General features: G+C 39.2%; 1 protein-coding gene across 4 annotated transcripts in view; it reads right to left on the reverse strand.

Moving 5' to 3' along the window:
- PSEN1 (presenilin 1) overlaps positions 1-12,914 on the reverse strand; it is a 65,571-nt gene that overhangs the window by 24,513 nt on the left and 28,144 nt on the right. For all 4 annotated transcript variants that reach the window (XM_030559643.1, XM_030559642.1, XM_030559640.1 and 1 more), the window contains 4 exons: positions 11,143-11,396; positions 9,452-9,593; positions 4,415-4,482; positions 2,937-3,157 (listed from right to left, as the gene is read on the reverse strand). In XM_030559643.1, coding sequence (XP_030415503.1) covers positions 2,937-3,157; positions 4,415-4,482; positions 9,452-9,593; positions 11,143-11,396 — 685 coding nt within the window. The remainder of the gene's footprint in view (positions 1-2,936; positions 3,158-4,414; positions 4,483-9,451; positions 9,594-11,142; positions 11,397-12,914) is intronic.

Genomic DNA, 12,914 nt, shown 5'->3' on the forward strand with positions numbered 1-12,914 from the left:
GCTGGGACCTGTGCTATCTAACATTCATATATCATCTGGAAAAGAGGGTATGTGATGTGGCAAAATTTGCAGATGATATAAAATTACTGGAGATAGTTAAATCCAAAGCTGACTGAGAAGAGTTTCAAAGGGATCTATCTAAACTGGGTGACTGAGCAAAAAAATGGCAGATAAAATTCAAATGTTGCTAAGAGCAAAGAAATACACAATGGAAAAAAATAATCCCAACTGTACACACTAAGTGATGGGGTCTAAATTAGCCGTTACCACTCAAGAAAGATCTTGGCATCATCATGGATAGTTCTCTGAAAACATCCACTCAATGTGCAGCAGCAAAAAAAAAAGTTAAAAGAACATTAGGAACCATTAGCAAGGAGAGCAATAAGAAGACATAAAATATCATAATGCCACTATCTAAATCTATGGTATGCCAACACCTTGAATACTGTGCGCATTTCTGGTCACTCCATTACAAAAAGATATTAGAATTGAAAAAGGTATGGAGAAGAGCAACAAAAATGAGGAGGGGTATGGAACAGCTTCCAAGTGAGGAGAGATTAAAAAGACTGGGACTGTTTAGTTTACAGAAGAGAGGAGTAAGGGGGGGTGTATGACAGAGGTCTATAAAACCATGACTGGTGTGGAAAAAGTGAATAGGGAAGCGTTATTTACCCATTCACATAACAAGAACCAGGGGCACCGAACGAAATCAACAGACAGCAGTTTTAAAACAAACATAAGGAAGTACTTCTTTACACAATGCAGTCATCCTTTGGAACTCATTGCTATGGGATGTTGTGAAGGTCAAAAGTACAACTGGGTCCAAAAGAGAATTAGATAAGAATCTGATAACTGTGGAATTCACCCCTACCAGGTTCAAAATAGCCCAAATGTGGTGACTTTCAGGTCACACTGGGAAGCCTATCTTCCTTGGGCTAGAACCTAGGGAAGGCTAAGGTGCTCTGAGTGTGGGGTTTCTTTGGGGAATCTGAGGGGTGGGGATTATTATTATTGGATAACTGCCTATTTTCTATTGGACAGGAATTGCTGCTGTTACTGTTATTTCACACGGATGGGACAGTCTTGTCTAAACATGTTATGTTGTTTAAAGTGAAATAAATAAAATCTTATGACCACTAACACTTGGGTTCATACCAGCTGTGAAACAAGGGCTTAATAAGCAGTTGACCTATGAAGGCCAAGGGAGACTCTCCCTACCTTATTCAGAACCTGGGACAGCCAGCTAGCACTATGTGCATAAGGAACATTTTCACCTTCTTCTGAGGCATCAGGTATCTAAGGACAATACTGGCCCAAGATGGACAAAGGGCTAATCAAGTCTGATTAATCCTGTATTTCTACAACTATGGAGGAAAAAAACAGACTCTCACCTTTCCCATTATCAGGGAATTTCAGATTTCGTGTCCATCTGCAGTTAAAATTCACTTCTGCGTTTCCAAATTAATTCACATTCCTTACGAATAAGTTTGCATTGATCCTCCTCTTTGCTATAAGACATTTCAATTATACACTAGGAGCTAGGGGTGCGATCACAAACACATAGTTGCGCTAGCTTTTGTCTTGGTCGCACGAGTAACAATAGCAGTGTAGCATGGCTAGCAGAGGTATGGCTGAGCTGCACCAAGTACAAACCCACCCAAAACCAGAGGTTACGTACTCAGCACAGCTCAGCCTCTGCTGCCACTACCCATGCTACCACGGCTTAACTACTACTTATACTCGTGCTCAGTGGCGGCTCCAGGCACCAGATGCCTGGGGCAGCAAGTCGCGGGGGGCGCCCCGTCAGTCCCTGTGAGGGCGGCAGTCAGGCAGCCTTTGGTGGTTTGCCTGTGGGAGGTCCGACAGTCCCATGGATTCAGCAGCGGGTACGCCGAAGCCGTGGAACCGGGGACCTCCCACAGGCAAGCCACCAAAGGCAGCCTGCCTGCCGTGCTTGGGGCAGCAAAAAAACTAGAGCCGAACGTGTACACAAGTAGAGGAAAGCACATTCCTAGCTTGCCGTGTAGCCGTAACCTTAAATATTCTGGCCTATTATGTAAACTAAATCAGTCTTTGAGACATCTGCCCTTACAGCAAGATCATGAATGGCATAAAATACAGAGCACCACTCCTACTGAAGGGCTTCAGTGCCCTTTACAAGTGTATGATAACTGTCTGAGACAGGTTATGTGATCTCTAGGTATGGTTTATTGCAGCCTTCTCTGGGATGAAACATAATATATGATAGTCTAGAAAAGGAAATTACTACTATATCGATTTGAACTGTGGGAGAGTATTTCATTGTGCCATGACTAGATCCTCCTGTGTGAAGGGACTTTTTCCTAAGGAAAACTCCTAGAGAAATTTCTGAGATTACCCAGTTCTTGTTAGGGGATGGATTGGCCCTCTTGGTATCTGGAGGACCCTAGGGAGGCCACAGCTATCCACCTCAAGCCCTTGTACTCAGGATGTGGCTCCAGCCTCCCGAGGAACTGCTTCACTCAGGAAATGCAACAGCTTCCAAGGGCCCCTGAGGGAGTGGGAGACACGAGAGTTATCTTCAATGAGACCAGAAGGAGGACTACAATATGAGTCTCAAGTCTATCCTCTCCTCCCTTGTACTACCCCAACTCCACTCCCATCTGCACTTCCTGCAGACCCCGGGGGGAACCCTCATAGGGTCCAGGGTATGTAGATAGAGACGGTATTGCAGAGGCACTCAGAGGTAACAGCCATTTGAGGGGGACTTACCCATGAGTTAGATGTAAGGGAACACAAACTGGTCCCTGGAATTTGTGTAAGACATTGCAGCAAAACCCTCGCCCTGCCGATGTTTGGACCCTGGGTTTTATGTGGTCAAATAGATGGAAGAAGTGAAAGTAGGAAGAGGGCATGCCATCATCATTGCTGGTATTAGGCTTTTTTCAGAATCTTACCATATACTGAAATCACAGCTAGGATAAGCCATGCAGTCCATTCAGGAAGGTATTTAATGAATACCAGGGCCATGAGAGCACTGATCATAATAAGATATGCTTGCTGGAGCCGGAGCGGGCCTTTCCAGTGAATACAGATCATTCCCACCACACCGAAGTTCCAGATCATGAGTGCGAGTGTAATGTAGTCCATGGCAACGTTATAGGTTTTAAAAACCTCACTAAAACATTTAAGAAAAGGAGATTAGATAAAGAAAGCAGGCATCTGTCTCCCTACAGCAATGGTAAAAACAAAGGCAGCAAACTTGAGAATTAAATTTTAAAACTCTATGCTCCATGTATTTTGCTAAAGTTGTTCTTTTATTAGATCTTAATTAGATCTGGCAAGGACTCAAAGAAACAGTTTGCTTTTTGAGGAAGAGGTAGTTTTACAGAGTGTGTTTCATTTAAACTATTTTAGGTTTACTAATTCAGTTTTCTGCAGTACAACCTTCCACTGACCCTCTTGTTTCCTTCTCAGTCACAGATCAAAAAGCTGCCAGCACAGGACATCAATGCAAAGTAGTTACCTTGATTAACCTATAGATGGTCTTCCATTTTGTAAGTAAAATTTCAAAAAAAATAATTTCCTGGCACATAAATGGCTCTATTAGCTACCTAGAATATCAACCAGTAGTACCACTGTGTCAACCATGCAAGGGAAAGAGCATGTAGTGTGAATGCTTCAGCTGATCAGACATTGTTCTGGGCCCTAATGAACTGAATTTTTTTAAATTAAGAGAATAAAATATTCTGTGAAATAAATATATTTAAGAAATTTGAAGTTATGATGGCTCTCCAGGAATATAAGCCTAGGGTTCATCCTATTGGATAAAATCATAGTGCTAACTCAGGGCTAAGAAAAGCATGCTGACTGTAATAGAGTGTCTGGGGTTTGCACCACCATTATAGCTGCCCACCATTACCAGAAAGTAAAAATCTCCCTTTGAGGATGGAGCTATGTTCTTCAATCAGATATGAGAGATTACTGAATACAATGATTGGAAAAACTATCTTGCAGGGAACAAGTATATTTTCTCCAAGTCATAGGTAACTTCCACTGGCCTGCGAAAAATCAGTGCTTGAGCATGCTGATGGCACAGAATGCTGCTAAATGGCCATTCCTGATGAGGTGGTGAAGTGCTGCTTCAGGATTTGACTTACAGGACAAGTATAAAGGCTCGAAATATGGGTCTATTCTGCTGCAGATGCAAGTGTATAACTTCCATTAGATATAACAGAAGTGTGCATCGGTGGCAGAGCAGATTCCTTTCAGCAGATTAAGTCTTTTAGACTGTTCCCAAATAAACATCCTTTGCATGACTGACCCTTACCAATTACCATGGTGACATGAGAGCAACTGTTTACATATGCTTATGGTCAAGAGACAAAGACTGCCTGGAAGACAAATTCTGAAGGTGAAACTCCTGTAGACTTACCCCAAGTAGATGAATGAGAAAAAGAAAAGCAGCAATAGAGAAGAAATTATAAGCCAGCCATGGATTACCTGAAAGAGGAAGACATATCAACAAACATCTCTATTTCAAACTTGACATTTTAAAGTTAATTACTGGTACATCTTTATAAAAAATGCCTTTAAAAAATAAAAGTTCAATTTCATAAGCAGAAGATACAGCAATATCTGAGCCCATTTTCAGAGTACCACTTCCAGCCCTAGACTCTCCAAGAGGAAAATATTAATACCTGGTGGTTAGAGCAAGGGACTGAGATTCAGAAGTCTTTGGCTCCATACCTTATTGTGTACTGATACACTGATTTTTGGCTAGTCCCTTTACTTCTGTGCCTGAATTCACCCATCTATAAAATGGGGCACTACTTAACCAACGACTGTAAATTGCTTTGGGATCCTTGAATAAAAAGGTGTTGTACAAGTGCAAAGTATTTTTGGCCTATTAACTTACAGCACTTTGATAATGTTGGCTTGATGTCAAAGCAGAATATACTGCATTGTAAAATACATGAAAAACATCTGTTAATTTTTCTATTATTTAAAGAAATGGACAGCCCAGTTTCCAAATCATTAGCGGAATCTATGTGTAACCTTACAGATGAAGTACAATGTTAAAATGTTTTATTTATGAATTCTAGCATATTAAAAACAAATAAAATTAACATAAGGCATCATGTAAGGATTGAATGAATAATGAATGTAAGTAGCTTTAGTATTTGCCCTTCATATGCAATAAAAAACACCTAATAGCATGGCCTATACACGCCACACAATTTGATAGCAAAATACTTCACCAAGTATATCAAGAAGACAACAGTGTTTTGAGATTAAAGTCTAGCAAGATATATGTGAATTTTACAAAAAAAAAGTTACATTAGAAAAAAATAATCAAACCTTGTTTTAAAGGAATGAGAATACTTTGGGATAAGTCCTTCATGCTAATATCCCAGACTAAAAACAAAGATTGAAAAGAATTTGGAAAGCCCTATAACTATGATCACGTCTGAACTGACAGGCTGCAAAAAGACAAAATGCTAGATTTCCTAAGTACCAGATTACAAAAAACAAAGCTCTGAAATGCCACATCAAACTGGTAGAAAATCATCCAAAACCTAGGGAAAAAGGGAATAGAAGAAATCTTTCAAAAAGGAATGAAGGAGGGGAATGGACAGTCTCTTCAGAAAAACAGACTCCTAGAATTGTAAGAAAGTCAAAAATCCAACCTGTTAAAGACTTTGGGCAAGTTCTGGGCTTAAGAAGGGTACCTTTGAGGTGCAACGGGGTATGAAATATATGAAATATATAAAATATAAAGCAATATTTTTTCCTCTAGACAAGGAACGTCACACACAGACCCTACAACTAGTTTAAAGTTCTTTGTAGATAAAGAATTCAGAAGCAGTAATTTAGTACTTGTTTAAATTGGGTAAAATGGCACAAAAATCCTTCCTGTGTTGAAGTCAGATTCAGAGCAGAATTTACTGCTCAAAACAACTATACATCCAAGAGAACTCAATCTTTCTGATCTGGAGCTTTGTTTTTCTCCTTATTTCCCTCCTTGCGAAGGATTTATATTGGATTTTAAATATTTTTAAAAACAATAAAAACATCTTAAGAAATGTAATGTTTTACCTTGTAGAGATTATTTCTGTTTCACTAGTATTTATTTTACTTGCATGAAACAGCAACAACCTTCTAACAAACAAGAGTCAAGTTTCATACATGTTTTAAATGTTTTTGGCTTTTTTAAGTATGTTCAGAGGCCACTGCAACATCTCTCCACTTTCCTTCTTTTCCTCTGGGCCATCCTTCATGATGTATCCCAGTTTACAAAAAACCTCAATGTAACAAGACTTGTTGGCAAGCCTGGGTAACCTCACAGTTTGGCCTCTATATCTGATAAAGCCTTCTCAAAAAATAAAAGGCTGTACAGCTTTCTCCTTTGCATTAAGCATTCTGTTTTTAAATGCTGTTGGCAGGGAAGACAAATTTCTGTCACCACCAACTGTTACAAGGGGAAGAACTCTGAAGTTGAGGGATCAGCTTTACAAATACTGTGTAAGGCTACACATACATTCTGATAGAATGAAAGAGTGGATTTTGTTTTCAAAAACAAAATCTTTTGAGGTCACTTTGAGGGACAAGGTGACACAACTTTATTGTTAAAAGAACACATTAGCAATAAGAAAACCCCAAAGAAAAAACTGTCCCACTCGCTAGAAAGAGAAGAGACCTAGAGATACACTATGCTTGAATACTAATGTCCCATTCTAGCAAAGAGCAGTTCTGCTCTACTGAACAAATGCCAAAAAGTGCATAACTCTAAGGTAATGGTTCTCCACCATGGGTACACAGTGGTCTTCTGTGGGGTACATCAACTAACCTAGATATCTGCCTAGTTTTACAACATGCTACATAAAAAGTACTAGTGAAACCAGTACAAACTAAAATTTCATACAGATAATGACTTGTTTATGCTACTAAGTACAATACTTATATTCCAATTGATTTATTTTATAATTATATGGTAAAAATGAGAAAGCGAGCAATTTTTCAGTAAAAGTGTGCTGTGACACTTGTATTTTTAATGTCTGATTTTGTAAGCAAGTAGTTTTTAAGTGAGGTGAGACTTGGGGGATACACAAGGCAAATCAGACTCCTGAAGGGGAAACAGTAGTCTGGAAAGGTTGAGAGCCACTGCTCTAAGGCCCCAATCTTGCAACACCTTGGGTATGTCTACAATACCAGCCGGATCGGCGGGTAGCGATCGATCTATCGGGGATCGATTTATTGCGTGTAGTGTAGATGCGATATATCGATCCCTGATCGCTCTCCCATCGACTGCTGAACTCCAGCAGTGTGAGAGGCGGAAGCAAAGTTGACAGGGGAGGTGTGGCTGTCGATCTAGTGCCATGAGGACGCAAAGTAAGTAATTTTAATTCGATCTAAGATACGTCAACTTCAGCTATGCTATTCCTGTAGCTGAAGTTGCGTATCTTACATCGATCCCCCTCCCTAGTGTAACCCAGGCCTTACATGTGCTTAACTACTCTGACTAGCCTCACTGATATACTTAATTGTTTCAGTTAGGTATCACAACACTTTCCACACCACTAATGTGTGTTCTTCACATTACATGGCTTTTCAAACATCAATTGGTTTTCAAAACCACCTGTTCTTTTCTCATGGAAATTTCTCAACACACTTCATGTGAAAGACAAGTGTTATCCAACATATTTCATAACATGTCATGGCAAGTTTCTAGACTTCTGATTAAAACATTCCCATGTCTCACCTGACAATGGTTCCTACACTACCTGATTTGTTGGTACAGAGTCAGCTTGCCTGCTAAAACCTGAATAAAAGTGAATTGCCAAGGTTTGCAAAATACAGGGAATTAAATCTGGAGCTCTGGCAGTAAAAGAATTTGCTTAGACAGACTGAAAACATGGGGGAATTAAGCCAAAAATAAAAATACATGAAAAAATAAGAGAAGCTACTCAAACAAACTTAGAAGGCGTGATTTCTGATGGTTAGAGTTAGAATCTGAAACGAGGACCAGCTCTACTATTGATTGGTTCTGTAACCTCATGCTAGACACTTCACATTTGGGCCTCAATTTCTCCAGTTGGAAAATTGGCACAATACTTTCCCTACCTCAAAGGCATTTTCCCTGACATAATGCCTGAATGAAAGGCACTACAAATGAGCAAAGTAGATAGCATACTGCCACAATTTGGGATGTCAAATATTCGTTTGCTAGAAGTTTGTTTCTGTTCACTGAAATGTAAACTAACTGTGATTCTCTACATACCCAGCAGAAAATTAGATTTATGTTCACCAACTGGGTGCCTGGATTTTGTAGCACTTCAGTGCAGCAGCCTGGAGATACTGTGTTAGCTTCATTTAATTTAAAAAATTCAACATTTTTCATGAAGCAAATATGAAAATAAATACAATCACTACCAAAGCTCCAATATTTATTTTGTCATTAAATTTAATTTTATGCAGTCTACATATTCACTTTCTTGATGTGCCAAAGATTTTTGTAATGACAGTGCACAACTGCACTGTAGAAATGGCGAAGGGGAAGCCACAGGGTTTTGACAGTTTGGTAAGCACAGGTGAGGCTTCGGGCATCTGGGGAGGCCCAAGAAACAGTCTGGGATTGCGGGTTTAAGCACATCAGTTGGCTGCTTCTACTAAAATGATCAGCAGTGAAATAGATCATCTAAATAGCTATTTTAAACATTGTTAGGTTTTTGAGTCAATACCCCATTGTGATGGATGGGGAAGTTAACACCTCATAGTCTTGTTCCAGAGTGTCTGCAGACTCAGGCAGATGTCACAAAGTGGTGAAATTTTCAGATTTTTTTTCACTGTATACATGCAGGTTAGAAACTCCTCTCAAAAATCACAGAAGTTGGAACTAAATTTTGTGGCAAAGGAGTGAATTGGAAGGCAAATTCTGTGACTGAACAACACAGACACTCAAGGGTCTGACTAAAAGACAGTATATTATTTTGTTATTCCACATCTTGCTTTATTGGATATTAAAGAAAAAAACAATTACTGAGCCAAAAGTAGCCCACACCCACAGCTTTAACATGGAGCTTTGACATATGGAGACTGTAGGTTCTAGCAAGTTGATGTGACCCTCATCTAGATTAAGTCTGAGCTCCCATCAATAATACCATTATGTATTTTTGAGTCCTGACCTCAGTGACATACCGTCACACAAAAAAATTGCTGTTGAAGTGCATTTTATTATTGGCAATGCAAAGATCATGCCTTGTCCACTTTTACTCCATGAAAGACTATGTACTATCTGATAAAATAAATTGTCCATTCCCCTCCCAATATGGGGAACAAGGCTCCAAAAACACAAGAACATCTGTGCTGCCAGTTTAATTAATCGTGATTGCTCTTTCCCTGACAATACATTTCAGTAAATAGAAGAAGGTTAGCAAGATTAATTACCAAGGTTAACTGCATTTGTGCTCACCTTATAGCACCTGTATTTGTAAAGCACAACGAGGAGTATGGTCATGACAATGATGACACTGATCATGATGGCAGCATTGAGAATAGAGTTCAGGGCTCTCTGTCCCACAGTGTCTGTGTCTTCCGTGAATGGAGTGTAGATACTACAATACAGACCAAAAAAAATGAAATTTCAATACATATTCCACATGAATGTTTTCTAGATAAAAGCTCAGGATCAATATGTAGATATTTAAAGCCAATTTCCCTCTTGACATCTCAGTACTTATCTTTCAAATTAAAGTTACAAAAGTGAGAGTTATTTTCTGCTTAATAAGAGAGCAACCAACATTTAAGAATTATTTTATTTATAGCAGCGATTCTCAAATTGTAGGTTGGGACCCCAAAGTGGGTCGTGACCCCATTTTAATGGGGTCACCAGGGCTGGCGTTACACTTGCTGGGTTCCAGGGCCAAAGACCTCAGGCTTCAGATCTGTGTGGCAAGACTCAGGTTACAGGCCTCCCGGGCTGAGCCCTTGGGCTTTAGTCCCCCCACCCAGGATAGTGGGGCTCGGGCGGGCTCATGTTTCAGTCCCCACTCCTAGGGTCATGTAGTAATTTTTGTTGTCAGAAGGGGGTCACGTGCAATGAAGTTTGAGAACTCCTGATTTATAGCACGCAAGTAAATGTGAATTAGGTCACACTAAGTATATTTGGGCTTTGTACATACATCATCTAGTGGATATTCAGTAAAACACAACCTGAAGATAAAAATGAATAGAGAAAGGGGAGGAATTAGATTTTCTGTTCTGTGGGAAATTCCATGAGTTAAAAAAAAAAATCTATTCCAAAAACAGAACAAAATCAAAATTTTAAGACTTCCTAAATCTTAAATTCAAAAATAGTAATTTCAGATCACAATGTTTCATTCCAATCTTAACACTTTAAAAAATTGAATTTTTTGCAATATCTATTTTGAAGCCACAAACCAAATATGTTGTGACATTATCAAAAAGCTGTCTAAGCTTTTTTCCCTCCAAAAATGAATTTTTGTTAAATTCAACATGTTTCCACAAAATGTTCCATTGGACAATGCAGATCTGTTGAAACTGAAAAGTTTACTTGGAAAATTCTGGACAGCTCTTGTTAATGTATTTCCTTCTTTCTCAACAAGCAACATAAACAAACCTGAACACTGGATACATATGAATATTCATTAAGATCTCATTTTTCATGGCCTGTGCTCAGAATTAAGTCCATATCACATAAACTTCACAAAAGAGGAACAAACTATTCAGTCAAAGGCCAAGATTCAGATGAAAGTAATGGTGAACAAATTATCCTGAGAGATGTGCTTCTACAAGGGAGAGTTGAAATTAGAGAGTTGAAATTATTGGCAAAGCAGCAAAGAGAAACTTCAGGTTTCACCATGGTAAATCCTTTAACTTACGCAAGCACAAGAAAAATTGGGCTGATCTGGTAGGAGAAACCAGTCTGGATCAGACTCTAGGCTGACAGGAGCTGGGAACAATGCTGAAAACAGGGCTGCTGGACTCCAGAAGGACCAGCATCAAGCCAGAGCTTGGGCTGGAGGAAAGGTCATTGCATAACACAGGCACTTGAAGATGTGCAGACACATAGTAAAGGAAAGGATCCCCAGAAGACCCAAACCAACAAAGACAATACAAAAAACCAGAAGATTTGATACATACAGCTGTCCATCCTTGCGTGTATAAAAGCTGACAGACTTGATGGTTGCAACAACTACCACCATGCAAAGTGTGACAGGTGCAAAGAGCATAATCACATGCTTTGCCCCATATTTCAATGTCAACTCCTCATCTTCTTCATCCTGTTCCACCACTTGCTGCGTCCTATTCTGTGGCTGCCCATTAGTTTCTGATTCAGGGTTGTCATTGCGCCTTCGCTCACTATTATCATGGCGTCGCCTCTCACTGTTGTCATTCTGCAAGATAAGTAATTCCATTTCCATAAGCATCTGTTTGCAACCCGTGTTCTGTATGCTAGGCCAAGGAGGCTATGGAGTTGGGTATGTACATTGTATTATTTACCCGGCTCCCCTCTGGTACTCTCTATCAGTGTTATAGGGGGCAGACAATTTATGAGTTTACTCTGTATAAGCTTTATTCAGAGTAAAATGGATTTATTTGGGGTTTGGATCCCATTGGGAGCTGGGTGTCTGGGTGCTAGAGATAGGAAACCTGCTGAGCAGTTTTTGGTTAAAGTCTGCAGCTTTGGGGGCATGAACCAGATCTGGGTTTGTGCTGCAGCAGGCTAGAGTGTCTGGCTCAACAAGGCAGGGTTCTGGAGTCCCAAGCTGGTAGGGAAAACGGGCTCAGACACAATTCCAGCATGTCAGGTGATGGTCCCAAGGGGGTCTCTGTGACCAAATCTGTCACAGTGTTCTTAAAATGAACAACATATGCTGGGTCATCATCCAAGACTGCTATAATATGAAATACATGGCAGAATGCGGATAAAACAGAGCAGAAGACATATTATTCTCCTGCAAGGAATTCAGTCAAAATTTAATTAACCCTTTTTTTTCTTTTTTAAACATGCATCATCCTCTGGAATGGTAGCCAAAGCATGAAGGGGCAAACAAATGTTTAGCATATGTGGCACATAAATCTTGCAATGCCGGCTACAAAAGTGCCATGCGAACGCTTGTTCTCACTTTCAGGTGACTCTGAAAATAAGAAGCCGGCAGCATTATCTTCTGTAAATGTAAACAAACTTTTTATCTTAGCAATTGGCTGAATAAGAAGTAGGACTGAGTAGAATTGTAGGCTCTAAAGTTTTACATTGTTTTGTTTTTGAGTTCAGTTATGTAACAAAATAAACTTACATTTCTAAGTTGCAACTTCACAATAGAGAGATTGCATTATGGTACTTGTATGAGGTGAATAGAAAAATACTATTTCTTTTGTTTATCATTTTTACAGTGAAAATATTTGTAATAAAAATATAAAGTGAGCACTATATGCTTTGTATTCTGTGTTGTAATTTAAATCAATATGTTTGAAAATGTAGAAAAGCATCCAAAAATAGTTTATAAATTTCAACTGGTGTTCTATTGTTTAACGGTGCGATTAATTTTTTTAAACACGATTAATTTTTTTGAGTTAATTGCGTGAGTTAACAGCGATTCATCCACAGCCCTAATATAAAGCAATATTAGAAACTCCAAAACAGGACAAGTTGTTAAAACTGATGTTGATTTTGTCCAATACCATGGATTTGTCTTCTACATACACTGAAATTACACAAATTGAAGGGCCTATTTTTTTCCTTGGTTGGAGATACCGTTGAGGCATGAGCATCTGAAAGCAGACCTTAGCCCAAAGTTTGTAACAACTTCTTACACTATTACTGAAGATGGTGCCAATGTGACATTTATGACACTTCTTGCATGAAAGCCCCATGAAAATTATTCTGAAACCAGTCTTTATGCTGTTTATAT

Source organism: Gopherus evgoodei, chromosome 4 (genome assembly GCF_007399415.2).
Source record: "Gopherus evgoodei ecotype Sinaloan lineage chromosome 4, rGopEvg1_v1.p, whole genome shotgun sequence".
Classification (NCBI taxonomy): Eukaryota; Metazoa; Chordata; order Testudines; family Testudinidae; genus Gopherus; species Gopherus evgoodei.